We start from the raw sequence: 19,118 nt of genomic DNA, 5'->3' as shown, positions 1-19,118 counted from the left end.
GGTATTTAGTGTAATATCATATAGCAATTCATGTTATATGAGTTAAAGAGGCGGTAAATATTTTAAGTAGATATGTCAATTAAAATAATTTTCTAAAGTTTATGAGTAAAATTATAAATCTATACAACTAAAATTTAATTTTTTTACAAAAAGGAAAAGTAAACAATCTAATTTCGTAGGAGACTTGAGAGTGTGGTTATTGTTATACTTCGAGTTCGAGTTGTGTATAGGGGAAAGTTTCTTGTTAGAAAATCTTTCATATCTTTTAAGTTGTGTGAGTGAAATGTGTAACCATTATGACTCACCTTTATTCTACTAGATGATCCCATTGTTCTTTGTCAACTTAATGATAGATTAAGCCTATGTATGTACTTTTAATACTTCCATAAGTAGGCATTGTTGCAATTAATTCACATGGCTTTAGAATGCTTTGTGGGAAAGGGAATGCAAGCAAAAAGTTATGGAAGTTGTGTACAAGTTGTGAAGGGAAGGAAATGATTATTTTGATATTTTTTACGAATATTTTCTCGGACGGAGAGGAAGATGAGGGATGAGAGAATGCGGGATGTGAGATGAGTGAGAATCAAGGGCGGATCCATCAAGGGGCCAAGGAGCACGCGCCCCATACATTATCGGTTTTTATGTTATAATATTAATTTTTAAGTGTTATATTATAATATATATTAAATTTAGCATTTTCCCTAATTTCTACTTATGCTCTAGTGATTGTGCCCCTCCACGTGACCCTGATATTTTTTAGTGTGTTTATTATATAGTGTTCCGTGTCCGTGAATCCGCCGCGGTTGAGAATGGTTCCGTTTTAAAATATTTAATCACAAATTATTTAAATAAAAGTACGTAAGATAAAAGTTGGGTGACACGTGTGACTAGAGGAATGGAAGAGGCATGGACGAGTTGGCAATGTCCCCACACAACCCAAAAGCCCTAGTAGATGGCGGCAACTACGACTGCACATCTTTCTTTCTTCCTTCTTTCCCTTCCATTAGGACCGTTGTGCACAGTAAACTCATCGTGCTCGAAGCCAATGATCCATTGAGAACTTGAGAAGAGGACTTCTTATTTCCTCACCCACATCCTTCTCTCTACCAAAATGCTTCCATATAAACATGGCGGCCTCGAAGCCAGTTTTCCCATCACGAATCACAGACGCGGTTGATTTTCGAACCATATTCCAGTGAATGGGCTGGAGAAGGGCTGCTTCAGTTTTTCTGAGCCGCATATCGTTAGCTTCTAAATCTCCCATTCCAATTCCTTTCGCCACTTCAAGACCTTCCCATTTCTTTCATTCTTCAAACCCCGTGTTTCGTTTTCGATGTTTGGGGTCATTTTCTGCTCTTGCATCTCCGATTTCTTTTGTTGCTAATCAGTTTGAATCCGAGGTTGATCATTCCTACGATCTCGAGCCGGAAGATGATGACGAAATTGGGAAAATTCCCATCAAAGCTTACTTCCTTTGCACCAGGTTTGTCACTGTATGACCTTTGGATTGATGTATTACTCGTAGATTATCTTGTTTATTCTACTTCATTTGTCTCCACTTGTATATTAGACTATTAAGTGTTGGAACTTGTTAAAATTAAACGCCATTCCTTCATTCATCGACAAGTTGGTATTGAAGTAAACCGAAGCTGATTTTTTTTTTAATTATTTTTTTTGGCTGCCTAGTTGGTGTATGCTTCTCTATTTCTTTCTTTTTTTCTGGTCATTCGTGGGTTGCCTTTCTCAGATTCGTGATTTTGGCAGTATAAATTTGAAGAATATGCAATCTGAGAATCTAAGCAATGTTGTCCCTCCTACCTCCCGCTCGTCAAATTATATCGCTCTGAGATACACTGATTTCCCTCGAGAAACCTCCGTAAGCAATTGAAACATATGTATATTCTTTATGCTTAAATATCATGCTTTGTTCAAGCTACTCTTTTTGTTATTACTACTTTTTTGATACAAAACGGATGATTATTCATTCAAAAAAAGCGGAGCCGAACAACCTAACGGGCCAAGGGACAAGGAGTCCCTCCTAATACAAAATTACAAAAAAGCCTTCAAATGTAAATTAATGTGGAAGGTGGAGCAGATACAAAAAAACTTGTGTTGGCTACCCCAGTTAGAAGTCGTAAACTGGAAGAAGTTAGAAATAATAAAAAGAATTGTACTTATCCAAGTGAATTCTAGCATTTATTTCCTTACAAGCTTCCAAATAAGCTACAAAAAGCCTTCGTTGTATTTGACCACAACAGTCCTTTGTCTTCCAAACTCCAAAAGAGCTCACCTTCCACCGTTCTAGAGCCAAAGGTTAACATCACTGCAAACCAAATAAGTTACCAGAACAGTTCCACACTCTCTAGCTGAAGATACAACAAAGCGAAAGGGAGAGAGTGTTTCCTCACTCCCTTTGTTGAGAACACACAAATTGGGGGAGATATTTACGTGGGGATAATGGATATCTTCTTTGCACCTTGTTATAAGTATTAATACTGCAGAGAACACACCTACAAGAATAATTCAGAGGCTTGTCAGATTGGATTCTAAGATTTGTAGTTTGGCCAACTCAGGTGGTGGATTCTTTATTCACATACCTTTGGGGCCTTCAGAGAAGGGTGGTCTCTCTTTCTTAGGAATGCTAAAGAGATTTAAGGAACAAGGAGTCTTTTGTTCGTCAAACTAGGCAGACACCGGTTTTTAAGCCTCAATATCTAAGCAAGGCTATTCCATCTTCTTTCATCCTGAAAGACCAGAATCCTACTTATGTGGAGACAGTGCAGGTAAAGAGCGATTGTCGCGATTGTAATTCCTTTGTTCTTCATACAAGAAAACAGAGCATGTATTATGAAGGAATAAAAATGATAGGCACACTCTATTTTAGGTATGGAAAAACAGAACATGAATTCATTTTGGGTTAAAAAAGAATGATGAAGTTCTTGTGGAAGATTTCAATAATCTCTGGATTATTTCAAGACTGTTTGTGTTTAGCGACTCCGACTCGAAGAAGATAACAAAATTGTTGGAAGTTTTTTTTCAAATACAAGTATTTATCAATCCTCTGTTTGCAGGCAATACGCTGATTAAAATTGATCAGGGTGATTTGGGAGAATTGATCGAGTCCCTATGTAAATGACATGTTTTTGGTCCCTTTCGCTTGTTCAAAAAATGGGACAAATTTCGTCATAGTTGCCCTTGCTATGAATGGATATGGACGTTGGTTTTCTATAAAAAAAAATCTTCCTCTGGACTACTGGAGCAGATGCACTTTTGAAGCCATTGGATCTTACTTTGGAGGTCTTGAAAATATTGTTTCTGATGAAAATTGGTTATTATTGGCATTGGATGATTATCAAAAAATTGGTTTGAGTGAATTTTTTCATCTCTATCTTCATGTTCATTTTAAAACTAGAGGGCGAGTTTTTTTGGGAGTGATTGGATATGATGCAATAGGATTGGGATAGTTTTGTACATTCAAATTAATCCTAGTTAATCCTAACTTTCAAGAAGCTTACATTTTAGTTACCCATTTAGGTTTTAGTTTCCTCTTAGTTATCCTTTTAGGATTTTTTTTAATTTTCTATGAATGGTGAGTCCCCTCTTGTATTAGACAACTTTTGATAAATAATAAAGATTTTGATTTGGTTCTTGGTGAAAGTTTCTTTTATCTCTTTAGGCTACATACATCACATAAGGAGTGAAAATAATTGAACACAAGGCAAACTAATGAGTAATAACACAAGTCAAAGCAATCAAAATCTTGTAAATGATGGTAAAAAGATCAATGTACAAGAACCATAAAAGGTTTGCCTATGTTAGACCACCAGTCCTCTAGACGTATAAAAGGAGGGGCAAGAAAGGAAATCCATGTAATAATACTATGAGAGAGAACATTGGAGAGGAAGGAAATACCTAAGCGTCCCACTAGGTTGTTGGTTTAAATAGGGAATGTTTTGGGATTGATCATTGAGCTTTTCTTTTGGTAAAAAGCTGCTGTAAGCTTCTAGGGAAGAGGATTCCAGCCTTCTCGAATGAAGGAGCGGTTGTGTTCATCTTTAAGACTTTTTGTTATGTATTTTGCTTTCCATTTGTGTTCATCTTTAGACTCTATTTTGGCTGGTAGAACCCCGGTTGATATTGCGATATATTTAAGCAGAGTGCTGTCTTTGTTTTACCATTGTTGGGAACTTTCCGTGTTTCAGGTTGAAAAGTCTTAACAGCCTAGTGGTAAAAAAAGAGGAGACAAAGTCTCAATAAATGGCTAAATGAGTTCAATTCATGTAGCCACCTATCTAGGAATTAATTTCCTACAAGTTTCCTTCGCACCCAAATGTTGTAGAGTCAGGTAAGTTGTCTCGTGAGATTAGGCAAGGTGTTTTGTAAGTCAGTCCGAACACTCATGGATATCACAAGAAAAAAAAGATCAATGGGAAAGCATAGCAAAACCGAACCACATTCCACTCCACTCCTAGCTAAGATACATAAAAGAAATCTCATGATAAAGTCATGCATGCATCACATTATGTAATACCATACGTTTTTGCCATATAAACGAGTTCTTTTTCCTATCAAGAATGCATTTACATGTCTATCATTAGTTGCTCTAATATAGTTCTGCACTATAATCAAACTGTTAAACTTTTGTAATTAGCCAGGAATAAGAAAGTGCAAGCCAATGCAAACTAGTCCCTGCCACTAACTCAACTGCAATACATGAACATTAAATTCCTCATGCAGTCATGCTCAATAGATTAGAGGCGATACACAAGTTTATAGATTCAAGCAATCCATGCTTAAGAAAAAGTGTTTGATAGCGTACTGATCTTAATTTTATTTAATTACACTCTGTTGTTTTTTTGGTAATCTCTAACTTATATTTTAGGATGTTAGAGTTAAAGGAGGAGGGAACACAAATTGCTACAGATACATGGTTGTATTTCAATATGGCTCTGCTGTTCTGTTTAACATTGAAGATCATGAAGTTGAAAGTTTTCTAGATTTGATCAGAAGACATGCTTCTGGTTTGCTTCCAGAAATAAAGAAGGATGGTAATTTCTTTCTGCCTACTCAGATTATTTATTATGTTTGCTGTGACCTTGCAAATCAAGCTCCTCCCTTTAAACCGTTGTAATAAAGCATCTGATCGCTCTTATAAGAGTATATTTACTATGAATTAGATCGTTTAAAAAATGCTGAGTAAACCAAAATATGTCTAGTACCTGCATGCATATGCATATGATGTTTATACGCAATTGTTTATTTCTGTCCCTTTGGCCTTGGGGACATCCGATAAATTTGAAATAATTAATTTTTTCTTCAATGAAAGCTTGCTTTCTTAAAAAGAAACGTCAAGATGTAATTGGTAAGGGACCATCTTTCTCACTGCCTACTCATTTTTTACCCTGTTATGGATACGATGGAGGTAAATGAAAGGTAAACATGGTTATGTGGGTACTTAAAAATTGCAGGCAATGTTTTCAACAACGAAGCACTCACACGCGACACGAATATGGCACCAACACTACGACACGTCAAGTTCTAGAAAAGTAGGACACGACACAATAGAGATATGTTATTTTTATAAAAATAAATGTATGTTGTGCATGTAAACATGTTTTGTAATCAAAATATGGGATGCTCAAATAAAGATTGTGGTGTTGGAATTTGGAAAATAATGGGGCATTTTCTTTGAAATTCTCATCTCTGTCTTTATCATCAGTGGCCAGTGGGGGATATTTGTTGTCATGTTTCCCTTTGTGCTTCGATTTCGAAGGTTTTTTTGTAATAATACAAGTGTTGTCTTACATAGTTGGAATCCCTACTTGTAAGAGGGTCTCCTCTTTTTGTGGGCTTGGCTTTTGTATGCCCTTGTTTCTTTTTTTCATTTTCTCTCCATGAAAGTTGTGGTTTTCATACAAATAAATCAATGAGAGATATTGGATGCATAGAAGATAGACCTCTTCGTTTGGAAAGGTTTGTATCCCAAAAAGGTGCAGTTCTTCACCTGTTATCTGAACTATTGAAAAGAGAGACAACGAGTTCACACCAATTTACGTGGAAACCCGAGTACCGGGAGAAAAACCACGATTGTTTGTGTTGTTATTATTTTCTAATGAATAAAGCAATAGGTACAAGGGAGAATAAATAGAGTACACAATGGAATAAAAAAGGAAAAGATTTAGGAAAATAAGGAATACATTCCCATAATCTTTCCATAATTATTCTAGGATTCTAACAAGGAAAAAGCCTAGAAAAAAAGGAAAGAATTCCAACACTCCCCCTCAAGTTGGGACGTAAATATCAATGAGGCCCAACTTGCTAACGCAGAAGTCGAAGTTTGGTCTGAGAAGCCCTTTGGTAAGAACATCAGCAACCTGTTGACTCGAAGGGATGTACGGAATGCATATGCTCCCACTGTCAAGTTTTTCTTTGATAAAATGTCGATCAATCTCAACATGTTTAGTTCTATCATGTTGAACAGGGTTGTTAGCAATACTAATAGCGGCTTTATTATCACAGAAAAGCTTCAATGGTGTCTCACATTCCTGATGAAGATCTGTCAAAACTTTCTGAAGCCAAATTTCCTCACATATTCCTAAACTCATAGCTCTATATTCAGCCTCAGCGCTGCTCCTGGCCACAACACTTTGCTTCTTACTCCTCCAAGTTACAAGATTGCCCCAAACAAAGGTACAATAACCAGAGGTAGATTTTCTGTCAACAACAGATCCTGCCCAATCCGAGTCAGTGTATGCCTCAATGGTCTTTCTGTCTGTTTTTCTAAACATCAGCCCTTTACCAGGTGTTGATTTTAAGTATCTCAAGATTCTGTTGACAGCTTTCATGTGTTCCTCATTAGGGGTCTGCATAAACTGGCTGACAACACTCACAGCAAAGGAAATATCAGGACGAGTATGAGATAAGTAAATTAATTTACCCACGAGGCGTTGATACTGTTCTTTATCAACTGGAACTTGATCATCAGAGTTTCCTAGTTTGCAGTTGAATTCAATAGGAGTGTCAGTGGGACGACATCCTAACATACCTGTCTCGGTTAACAAATCAAGGATGTATTTTCTTTGAGATACGGAGATACCTTCTTTAGATCTGGCCACCTCCATTCCAAGGAAATATTTCAAATTTCCCAAATCCTTGATTTCAAACTCATCGCCCATTCTCTGCTTTAGTTGACTGATTTCTGCCTGATCATCTCCAGTCAAAACAATGTCATCCACATAAACTATTAGAACAGCAATCTTTCCTGTTTTGGAAACCTTTGTAAATAAAGTATGATCAGAGTGTCCCTGCCTGTACCCTTGGGACTTGACAAAGGTAGTGAATCTGTCAAACCATGCTCTGGGAGACTGTTTCAGACCATATATAGATTTCTGGAGTTTACACACATGCTGACCAAACTGGGCTTCAAATCCAGGCGGAGGGCTCATGTAGACTTCCTCTACGAGGTCTCCATTCAAAAAGGCATTCTTAACATCCAGCTGATATAAAGGCCAATCTTTGTTCACAGCAACAGATAACAGAACTCTAATAGTATTCAACTTAGCAACTGGAGAAAAAGTTTCTGAATAGTCAATACCATAGGTTTGAGTAAATCCCTTCGCAACTAACCTTGCCTTGTGTCTGTCAAGAGTACCATCAACTTTGTATTTGAGAGAGAACACCCATTTGCATCCCACAGTTTTGTGTCCCTTAGGTAAAGTACAAATGTCCCAAGTACTATTCTTTTCAAGAGCTTTCATCTCTTCCATGACAGCATTCTTCCATTCAGGATACTTTAAAGCAGTGTAGATATCTTTTGGTATTATGGTAGAGTCAAAGCTTGCTGTAAAAGCTCTGAACTGAGGAGAGAGACTATCGTAGGAAACATAATTGCAAATGGGGTGTTTAGTACAAGACCTGGTGCCTTTTCTCAGAGCAATGGGAATGTCAAGAGAGGAATCATACTCATCTGATTTTCCTGTATGACCCTGTTCCGCTTCATTATTACGGGTTTCTATTCTGACCTCAATCTCATCACCACTGTCCTTTTCTTCCACGTTTTCAAGAACAGCAACATTAGACCTATCATTCTCACTTATCATATTCTTAGTACAGGGTTCAGTAGGGTTTTCCATACCTTGATCTCGAGGAGGTTCAAAGTCTTGGACTGGAGCCGGCGGCTGACTAGTAGGGGAACCGACTTCCTTTTGTGATTCCTCCTGTAGTACGTTTTCCAGGGGACTTGGTTTGTGGGTAGGACTATGGAATGAGGAATGATGTTAGACACGACACTAGGAGTGGGTTCGATGAATTCAAAGGTGTTGTTAGACTCTTCACTCACACTCTCCCCCTGAAGATGGCTAACGGAAAGTAGGGTCGATCCTCACAGAAAGTAACATCCATAGTGACAAAGTATTTTCTGGATGGTGGGTGAAAACATTTATAACCACGCTGGTGAGGGGGATACCCAACAAACACACATGCCTGAGCCCGAGGGGTAAATTTGGTTTGATTAGGGCCAAAATTATGGACATAAGCGGTACACCCAAACACACGAAGAGGAACCTCAGAAATGACGAGTCGATGGGTAGGACTCCTTAAGACAATCTAAGGGAGTTTGAAGATGAAGAATACGAGAAGGCATTCTGACGTTTTGAGTAAAGTGTCTGGGCTGTGTCCCAAATATCCTTGGCTATTGCAGCAAACAATAACGGCTTGCCAATTTGAGGTTCCATACTATTGATCAATATGGATCGAAGAATAGAGTCTTCTGCCTTCCAATATCGTTCATGTGGGTCACCCGGTAGGGGGCGAGGTATTTCCCCTGTCAGAAAGCTAAATTTTTGTCGTCCTTCGAGGACCATCTTTACTGACTGAGACCATGAGAAATAGTTGTTGCCATTCAACTTTTCTCCTGAAAGATGATACATGGAAGACTGAGTCACCGTATTAGTCACATAAGGAGAGGATATATTAGGGAACGAGTTTACCGGATTCTCAGAATACATCGGTAGAGTGGATGTCGTCCCTAAGGTAGCCTCAAGTGCTGCTATCTGTTGTCGAAGTCCTTCCAATTGTTGATGAACTATTCCCGAGGAAGCTTGCACGTTACGGTTGGAATATGCCGAAGATTCACCAACCTCAAATGTTGAGTGAATTTGAGAGTTTTTAATATCGGGATGGTAGCTAGGATCATTGGGTGGCTGGCCATACAGATTTGACGGCAGAAGCGGTGGTAGCCGATTGGAATTAGATGGCAGAACATAAATCGGGGCGTGGGGAGCAATATAGTCGGCGCCGTTTGAGGAAGAAAACCAGGCGCGTGGTGGTCCGGTGACGGCGCGTGGTGGTCTGGTGACGGCGCGGACGACTGCGGTGATGACGAAAAATTATTTTCGGACGTTTTCTGTAGCCGGCTTAATAATTCGTCCATGGCAGCACTCATCCGAGCATCAATGGCAGCAGCTACGGCATCACTAAAATTGATGGCTGTCCCTTCTGTTTGATTTTCATAAGTGGTTTGGTTTTTTTGGGTTTTCTAGGGTGTTTTCATTGTCCCGCTCTGATACCATATTGAAAAGAGAGACAACGAGTTCACACCAATTTACGTGGAAACCCGAGTACCGGAAGAAAAACCACGATTGTTTGTGTTGTTATTATTTTCTAATGAATAAAGCAATAGGTACAAGGGATAAATAGAGTACACAATGGAATAAAAAAGGAAAAGATTTAGGAAAATAAGGAATACATTCCCATAATCTTTCCATAATTATTCTAGGATTCTAACAAGGAAAAAGCCTAGAAAAAAAGGAAAGAATTCCAACACATTCGTGCTTTAATACGCATGACAAGCTTCAAAAATAATTTCCATGGATCTCTCTCCAAAATGTTGCATTTATGAAAAAATAACGAAGAATTCCAAAACATCTCTTTATTTGGTACAAGTACACTAGAATCTTTTGGACTTTGTTCTTCAAGCTTTTGGGTTGCCGACAATTTTTCCTCTTAGCATTTGGGACCTTATTACTACCTTTATTGTTTAATGGGCATATATGTACAAGAATGAAAGAAAAGATTGGTTGGGAGATTTTTTTTGGGATTTTTTATGTCTATTTTGCTAGTGGCAAGGAAGAATGGACACAATTTTTTATGGAGTGTTCATGTCTGACACATATTCGACAATGATGTGCTCAGACACGCATTAGGCATGCTTTTAAATGTTTTATTTTTATTTCTTTAATAAATTGGACATGAGAAGACATGTTCGGACATGCCAAAAACAACCTTATGTTTCTTTCCCTTTTTGTTGATTTTCCCTTTTCCTTTGCTGAACGACCGTCGTTTCATCTAACGTTGAAGAGAACTGGTCAGCATCTACGTTGGTTGCAGTAGTGACTGCTTATGGCCTATAGCGGAGCAGTAGAATGGGGGGAGAGTGGCCTGGGAGAACAAAATAAGGGGATAGGGAAAAGAAGATAACAAAATATGGGGAGAAGGAAAAGAAGATTATGGTTGAAGGGGGAATGGGATAATAGGGTTTTGGGTTTTGGGTTTTGGGTTTAGAGTTTTTTTTTTCTTTTTGTTTTTTGCTTTAATGGGTTTGTTGGGCCTCTTGTTATTTCTTTTTAATTGACCAACCTTTTCCTTTACTATTTTTTTTAAAAGTTACTTTTAATAACTAATAAAAAGTAATATTAATTACTTTTAGTACTTAATAAAAAAACAATATTTTAAATAGTTAATAAAAAAACCTTATTTTTGATATAATAACAATAATAATAATGGTAACAATAACAATAACAATAACAATCATAAAATAAGGTGTCCTCAACGGGTCGTGTCCTACATTTTCATAAATTGGCGGGTTGTGTAGTGTGTCTCGTGTCCGTGCCCATGCTTCTTAAATAGTGCGCAATGTTCATATCTTCAAAACCAACTACTAGACTCTGACATGTTGGTGCTAGTTTGAGGTGATCTCAAAACCAACACCGACCAACCAATGATCTCCACTAGTTAATATCTATCTATCTATCTGTAGTTTTTCTTTCATCATTTACTATATTTATGTGCTTCTAGAGTGATGTATAAACATGTACATGTGCTTGGATAATTTCTTGTTGAATTATTTTCAGAAATATGTTTTTGAGTTATAATTTATTGAATAATAATTTATTTTTACTTTGTGATAGATTATGCTGTGAAAGAGAAGCCATATTTGGTCGAGGATATGCAGGGAGGTCCTGATTACATTGTTCTCAAGAGTTTAGATACGGATAGTGTTCGCATTATTGGAAGTGTGCTAGGTCAAAGCATTGCTTTGGACTACTTTGTATCACAGGTAATTTCACAGTCGTACATGCTCATTACATACATAGAAACATGGAACTCTTCCCAGAAGTTTAGGGGTAAAGATGTTCCCATTTTCACAAATCTGGAGTAAGTAGAAAAAATGTGAAGAACTCCTAGGTCAATTAAGGATAAAGTGTTGGAATCTCATGGGTAAAGTCAAGGTGATAGAATTGACATAGAGAAATTCATAGACCTAGTTGGGATAGGAGAAAAGAGATGATGATAGAGATCGTACTGACGACTCTTACTTGAACAAAGTGAAAATAATGTGATCTTTGTTGCCGAATAGAACAAAGAGAAATACCTTAATTGAGGCAGTCAAGATCAAATATGTTCATCAAAGTTATGTTGCTCAAGACTTCCTTTTTCAACTGACAAACAGAACGAAATCAACCAAGAACTCTTCTATACCTCTTTAAATGCTCTTATTCAAGCTCTCATACATTTTTTATTCTCTTATCTGATAGACCCGAATAGAAAATGTCTACAGAACGACAAGGATAGTCAATTTTATTTATATCTAACAAAACAGTATTGGACCAAAGTACAAAGACACTGTTGAAAAAACGAAAGGCTTTTTCAAGATGAAATGAAAACTAGATTCATGTAAAAAGAGAGGTTTTTTATTGTTTAGCCTGAAAAATGTGGCCATCAAAAATTTATTTTTGTAGTTAATTGATTGAAGGTGTCAAATAGGATACAAAACTGTTCATTAAGGAAATTGGTTGGATTCATGTAGAATCATTGCTATAATCTTTTAATGAAACCAGACCCGTTCCTAGTAGATGGGTATATATTGGTTAGTAGGTGCCAATAGGTTCTCTCTAAGAATTATCTTTGGTTAGGATTAGGAGAGATGGGGAGCTCTTGAAATGTCTGTAGAATTGTTATTTATGTTCTTTTTAAAAATTACATTTTGTCAAACTGATTTTTATCAATTTTTTGTTTCTTTAATCTTTATTCAAAACCACAATTTCTTGGAGAGAAATGAAGAACATAGAAGGGCACTCAAGAGGATAGAAAAGAGAAAAAAAGAAGCCCAATCCCCGACAATAGAAAAGAGAGTTCAACCCTTCCTACAATAAAGGACTCCAATCCAAAGAATGATCCCAAAAGATCAAGACAACATATAAATACAATTTGGTTTTACGATTTGGTATGGAAGCAAAATAAAAAAATGGGATTACAATGCCTGGTTATGTGAACAATCATTGGCAGTCTATCACATTCTTTTATTTACTCCTGGGACAACCTAGTAGGCCACTCATATTATTTCTAGACCTATTCCTAAAGCATGATTGGTGACATCATAATTTCCTGCAACTTTTCCATCATCGTGTCATAATTGACATTTTTTGTCACTTAGCTGGAATGACGGAGGTTATGAGATCTGCTTGCTCATTAAATATCTAAGTTACTAATTCTCCGAGTTTGGCATTTTAATCTTCAGCACCAATTAGTGCTTGTATTTGTGTTCTCAAAACATGCCTTTTCTTTTCTCTCTTTTCTTTTTCAGGTTGATAGTTTGGTTGAAGAGTTTGCAGATATAAATCGTAAAATGGAGAAAACAGGAACATTCACTATGGATAAGAAAAAGCTCCTTCAACTTGTTGGAAAGGCCAATTCAAATTTAGCAGATGTAATTCTCAAAGTTGGTCTTTTTGAGAGGTAAAACCCCGATAGTTGGTATTGGACTTATAGTATATTGGTCTAAACAGATAGCTGTCTTTTTATTTTATTTATTATTGTTTTGAAAAGGATACAATATAAAAAACTGTTCATTAAGGAAATGCAAAGAGACTTGCAATGAAGAAACTAAAATGTTTGTCTCATGGCCAATCCAAGGGGTAATGGCAGCGGCATAGCTCTAGAAAGCGGCGGAATAAGAGACCACCCACAACGCAGGACATTCTTAAAAAGGAAGACCATCTGTCGTTAAGCATTCTTATACATCGTTTACTCGGAATTGTGCAGATATAGGAATAGTCTGGTTCCTCACAGTAAGAGACTTCCTTGCGGAAGTTTCCCATCACATAAGGAAATGAAAACAAGTTTCCCATCACGTAGGGAAATGAAAAGAGATATACTCAAAATACAAACCAATAAGCAAACAAAGTAGAAGAAAAAAGATCCTCAAAACAAATAAAGAGGCAAACAAAATCCAGTAAACATCGCTTGGAATTAAGACTTCATTGATTTATGCTAAAATAATATATTTCTTGTTTATTTCACAAATAGAAAGATTTTACTTAAATAAAACAACTCATTACAAAAAAGGAAAAAATAAATTTGGCAAATATTATACAACCAACACAATAAAATATAATACAATAAAGGAAATAATCAACATTTCCCCTCAAGCTGGTTTGAAGATATCAGTCATTGCTAGCTTGTCAATCAGTTTGTTGAATTGCCACTTTGGAAGGCCTTTAGTTAACACATCTGCAATTTGTTCTGTTGTCGGAAGGTAGGGTATGCATATTACTCCCACATTGGTCTTTTGCTTTATAAAGTGTTTATTGACTTCAGTATGTTACGTCTTGTTATAAAGGACTGAATTGTGGGCAATGGAAATTGCTGCCGTGATACTGCATGAGCATTGTTTGAGTGAATCCCAATTCTTCCAACAATCTTATTCATTTACACTCACAAATGCGTTGGGTTAAAGCTCTAAATTCTGCTTCTGCACTACTTCTTGCAACAGCACTCTGTTTTTTACTTTGCCAAGTAGCAAGATTTCCTCCAAGGAAGGGGCAGTAACCAGATCTCAGTCATGCAACCTGCCCAATTAGTATTAGTGTAAACGTTAACATTAGATGATCATGTCTTTGAAACAATGTGTCTTTTCCTCAAGTACCTTTCAAATACTTAGGATTCTATTCTATAAACGGCATAAAAGTGAGTTGGTCCAAGAGCATGCATGAACTGACTTTTGATACTAATTGCAAAAGCAATGTTAGGACGTGTGGGAAAGATATATGAGTCTTCCTACAAGTCTCTAGTACTTTTCTCTTTCCTTTATCTCATTCTTGGTTGCAACTTTCAATTTCAAATTCTGCTCAATGGGAGTTTCTGCTACCTTGCAACCAAGTAAACCTGTCTCTTTTAACAGATCAATAATATTCTTCCTTTGTTTGAAAAGAATGCCACTTTTGGACCTGGCAAACTTCATGCCTAGGAAGTACTTTAAAGTTCCTAGGTCCTTGATCTGGAAATCATCTGCCAACTTTTTCTTCACGAAAGTTTGTTCTGTCTCATCATTGCTTGTAAGAACGATATCATCAAATTAAACTATCAAAATCATAACCTTGTCATTTCCTGTATGTTTGTAGAATATCATATGATCGACTTGGCTTTGACTGAATCCATAGCCCGTGACTACTTTCTCGAATCAAATCAAGCTCTAGGAGACTGTTTGTTCCAAGGAATATACAAGCGTTCAAATCAAGCTCTAGGAGACTGTTTGAGACCGTATAATGATCTCTTTAACTTGCAAACTTTGTTAATCCCGAGATCTACCTTAAAACTAGGTGGCAAGTCCATAATTACCTCTTCTTTCAGTTCCCCATTGAGAAAGACATTCTTAACATCCAATTGATAAAGAGGCCAATCAAAGTTAGCTACAACAGACAACAAATTTCTAATAGAATTGATTTTGACAACTGTAGCAAATGTTTCTTGATAATCAACTCCATAGGTTTGAGTAAACCCCTCAGCAACCAATCCAACCTTGTACCTCTCGACACTACCATCAGCTTTACATTTTAGCGTAAACATCCACTTGCATCCAACTGTTTTCTTTTCTTTTCGTAGTTCAAGTATATCCCATGTAGAATTCATCTCTTCCATCACTGCTAATTTCCAATTCAATTCATTTGGACCTCTTGTATATTCCTCGGAACAAACAGGTTGATTATTTTGGATGTAAAGGCTTTATGATTGTGAAAGTTTACGATAAGAAAGATAGTTTGCAATGAGATATTTGACAAATTTACTGGTACCTTTCCTGTTGGCAATTGTAATATCAAGATCAGAGACATTAGACAAGGAATTATGAGAAGAACGGGGAGAATTAGACGAAGTAAAAGGAGAATGTATGTTACCTGGATCTTCATAATCATTTATCGGGGTATTAGTTTGGTTTTGTGATAGATCATTCTCAATTCCTTCGAGTCAAGTTTCTTTTATTATAAAGCTGTAGTTCAGGTTTTTACTTGTCAAGTCAGTCTATAGTGGTTCTCCCCCTGAAGAACTCTCCACACTTGACGTCAAGAGTTAGCTCATAACTTTGGAATCAATGGTGTTTGGGATAGGTTAAGTGTCCCAAAAATTATCTTAAGGTTGGGGACTCCCTCTAAAGAGAATTTTGGCTAAAAAAAGGTTGATTTTCCAAAAACAGACATATCCATACTCTCAAAATACCTTTTAGTCGAAGTGTCAAAACATTTGTAAGCCTTCCTATAGGAGACAGCCTACAAAAATGCATTTAACAGCTTTAGGATCAAGTGAAGTACGAGTAGAGTTGGGATTATGAACATAAGTAGTGCAACCAAATAATTTAATTGGTAAGTCAGAGAAAAACCGAACAATAGGAAATCTTTTTTAAAATTATTTAGAAGAGTTTTTAAATTCAAAACCTAAGAAGCACGAACACCGACACGAGATACGACACACCAGTTTTTTAACATATAGGATACAACATGCATAGGACACGACATGCAGAGGACACGTTCTTTTTTTAATTTTTTTGGTAGGTAGTTGGAGTAAAGGAGCCACTAACCTATCAAAACGGACTGCAATATTCCTCCACCACTGTTTCTTGCTTGATTATGAGAAATTGCCCACAAACTGAACCTTGGCATGATGAGCCAAATCGGATCAACAATCTTCGTTTCATATCATTCCAATTCAAAATTGGTTCTCGTTTGTCTGTGGCTTGGTACCAATTGAGAGCCGCTGCTTCGAAGCTAATGCTCCGCTGCTTTGAAGCTAATGACTGTCACTGTTAATTTTTTGGAATCAGTAAGTTTATGGATTTGTAAGTAACGATCGGATTCATTGAATACTGACATCTCAAACTTGTTTAATTTGCTATGATCCTGTTCACCCTCATTATTGTCTGAATGCATTGCTCCTATAGCCATAAATAGGTTCCACTGTGTTTGCCACTGTCGTATTCTTAATTTCCTCATTCGATTCCGAATTGGAAGGGCGATCTGACAATCCAACACCAGAAACTAGAGAAGCCAATAATGTTTGAGTGTCATCTGCATTCCTTCGTTGTTGTTCCAACTGTGCTATAAGGATAAAGCGTTGAACAATCTTAAGCAAGTGCAAGCAGCGTTTCTTCAATTTGTGGTAACTTCTGAACATCTACTTAAATCCTGGCAATTTCAAAATCAGTTACGCCTAACCGTTCTTCAATTTTCTTCTGTGCCACCTTTCCTATCATCCCCAGGTTGAGGGCTCTTATACCAGTATGATAGTTACTAAAGTAAAGTTCTTCTATTATAGATAATTTACTATTACATAGACCATTCCTCCCACACGAGAGAAACCCAAACACTTCAAACTAAAAGACTGTCTACCCATCTGCTAACTTAACTTCTTATTTAAACACATAACATAGCAACGGTAACATAACTTCCTTCATAACCAACTACTAACCACCTGAAGACTGAAACTAGTCAAGATAAATGCCCAAAACTACCCAAGATAATCATTCTTACTGTTGGATGATTCTCCCAACTCAATAATAACTACTTCTTTGCCCTTTTTGCCCCTGCGAGCATACTGATGTATAATCAGTGGCCTATCAAATACATTTTGCTTTTTATTTTATCTAGAGCCTCTTTAAAGCTTGGATTACGTCTTATGTGGTTTTCGCAGTACTTGGCGCCAGGATAATACTATTGTTCAGAAATGTATTTGACATCCTAACAGAACCAAGATCATAACATAGAAAAGTTTGCCTTTCAAGCTTGATATAAGTAAACAAAAATATATACATTCTTACCTTCTTATTATTATTAATATTCGTGCATAGAAAATTCGATCATAATATTGCTTTAATTGGTAGAATTTTGTTATCTTAGTGCTCTTTTATGTCTTTTTCCTTTGCCACTCAGATCAGAAATTGCGTGGAGGGATGCAAAATATGCTCAAATATATGAGTACCTTCGGGAAGAGTACGAGGTCACCCAGCGCTTTGGGAATCTAGATTTCAAATTGAAGTTTGTGGAGGTAATTTCATTCTATTCCATTCATTCCTTCAAAGTGGTTTTTTCCGTATAGTTGAGCCTCTTCTCTTGAACGTTCTTCTTAAATATCGTGGCAATAGCCAACTTGAAAGCAATATTATCTATTTTTGGTTATATGCAATGGAAAATGTGTTGAGAGGACGTGTAACCTCGTGAAAACTTTCGTATTTTCTTTAGTATTCTTTTTAAGGGAAAGAAAACCAATTTATACTAAATGTTGTATTAACTAAATCTCTCAACTTTCACAAGTGAATGAATTTAAATCCTTCATTCTTATTTCATTTTAAAATCGTTAAATCGTTAATGCATAATATTCACACATGTACAAGGCTTTAAATTCAAGGATTGGAACGTATTAAATCAAATGGATACTAGCAGCTTCTGATTAATTTTATTGGTTTTATCATATTCTTGTCCACTCTTTCTTCACTTATTTAGAAAAAGTTACATAACAACTTTTCCTACTGCTTCGGTAGAATTTTAGGAAAAGAATTTTTTTATTTAACAGTTTGGATGGTGGATATTATTTCGTGGGTATGAGCATTATTATCCCTGGACATTTAGATCCCAATGTTCAAGAATTAAATGTTTATTTTTTTAAAGAAGAAGAATAAAAAAAATTAAAATATTGACATCAATATTCTAATCCGTGGTGAAGGGACGTGGTCCTATCAAAAGCTAGCTACTATTGTAGGAGAATCAATTCATAGTTCTTCAAGGAGTGAAGTTTTGAGGACTCTCTTTATTTAATTAGTTTAGAATGTTTCTTTAAGAAATTGGTTCTGCTAAATTGTTTCCAAGTGTTTGTGCTGTCCATCTGAAGTTTGTGTATTCTGAAGCTGACCCAAAATAATGCAAATGAAATCAGGGAGTGGTGTGTGTTCCTTTTCCAAAAGCCGAGCTAAGGAAAAAATAATCAACATTCTCATTGTGATTTCCTTATTTAAATCTTTAACCTAGATTCTTCCACTTATATCATACTCACTGGAAGGAGGTTCTTTTACTTTTATGGAAATGATATTTCTTGAGATAGAACAGTGTTTAATTCTTCTCTAATAAATTTGCACCTTCCTTGCAGCATAACATTCATTTTCTTCAAGAAGTCCTCCAGAATAGGAAATCAGATCTCTTGGAATGGTGCATCATTGGCCTATTGAGCATTGAAAACATTATATCATTATATGAGATTGTTAAGGATTCAACTCCCATGCAACTCTGATTTGCCAGCGTCGCGGATGCAATTTTTGATCTGCAATTAGTAAAGTCTAATTTTGTTTTTTGTTGTACTAATTGTTTTTCATAAAGATAATAATATGATTTTCTTATATTTTTATTTGATCCTCCAGCTCTCCATATTACATTATGCTCATGTTGTCTTACATTATTGCATTATATATATAGATGCGCATAAACATACAACTATTGTAACTCGAACAAAATTCAGTTGGAGAAATTCATTACTATTTTACCTTCTAGTTTTCTTTTATGTAAATAACTATTGAAAAGTTTCCT

The 19,118-nt window shown here is 36.3% G+C and overlaps 1 protein-coding gene across 3 annotated transcripts; it reads left to right on the top strand.

Moving 5' to 3' along the window:
* Positions 1 to 954: 954 nt before the first annotated feature.
* LOC101217654 lies at positions 955 to 19,098 on the top strand. Of its 3 annotated transcripts, none has more exons than XM_031885755.1 (7): positions 958 to 1,483; positions 1,765 to 1,876; positions 4,883 to 5,048; positions 11,187 to 11,335; positions 12,863 to 13,014; positions 17,475 to 17,589; positions 18,685 to 19,098. In XM_031885755.1, exons 1-7 carry the CDS (start codon positions 1,200 to 1,202, stop codon positions 18,823 to 18,825), a joined length of 1,119 nt encoding a protein of 372 aa, XP_031741615.1. In that variant the 5' UTR covers positions 958 to 1,199; the 3' UTR covers positions 18,826 to 19,098. The 3 variants fall into 3 exon arrangements, with proteins under 3 accessions (XP_031741616.1, XP_031741615.1, XP_031741617.1); XM_031885757.1 differs by having other exon boundaries at positions 1,346 to 1,483; positions 1,748 to 1,876; XM_031885756.1 differs by lacking the exon at positions 1,765 to 1,876 and having other exon boundaries at positions 955 to 1,483; positions 4,891 to 5,048.
* Positions 19,099 to 19,118: the final 20 nt, after the last annotated feature.

Source organism: Cucumis sativus, chromosome 5, assembly GCF_000004075.3.
Source record: "Cucumis sativus cultivar 9930 chromosome 5, Cucumber_9930_V3, whole genome shotgun sequence".
In the NCBI taxonomy this organism is placed as follows: Eukaryota; Viridiplantae; Streptophyta; class Magnoliopsida; order Cucurbitales; family Cucurbitaceae; genus Cucumis; species Cucumis sativus.
The sequence above is the reverse complement of the archived record's forward strand: the minus strand, read 5'-3'. Positions and strand labels throughout refer to the sequence as shown.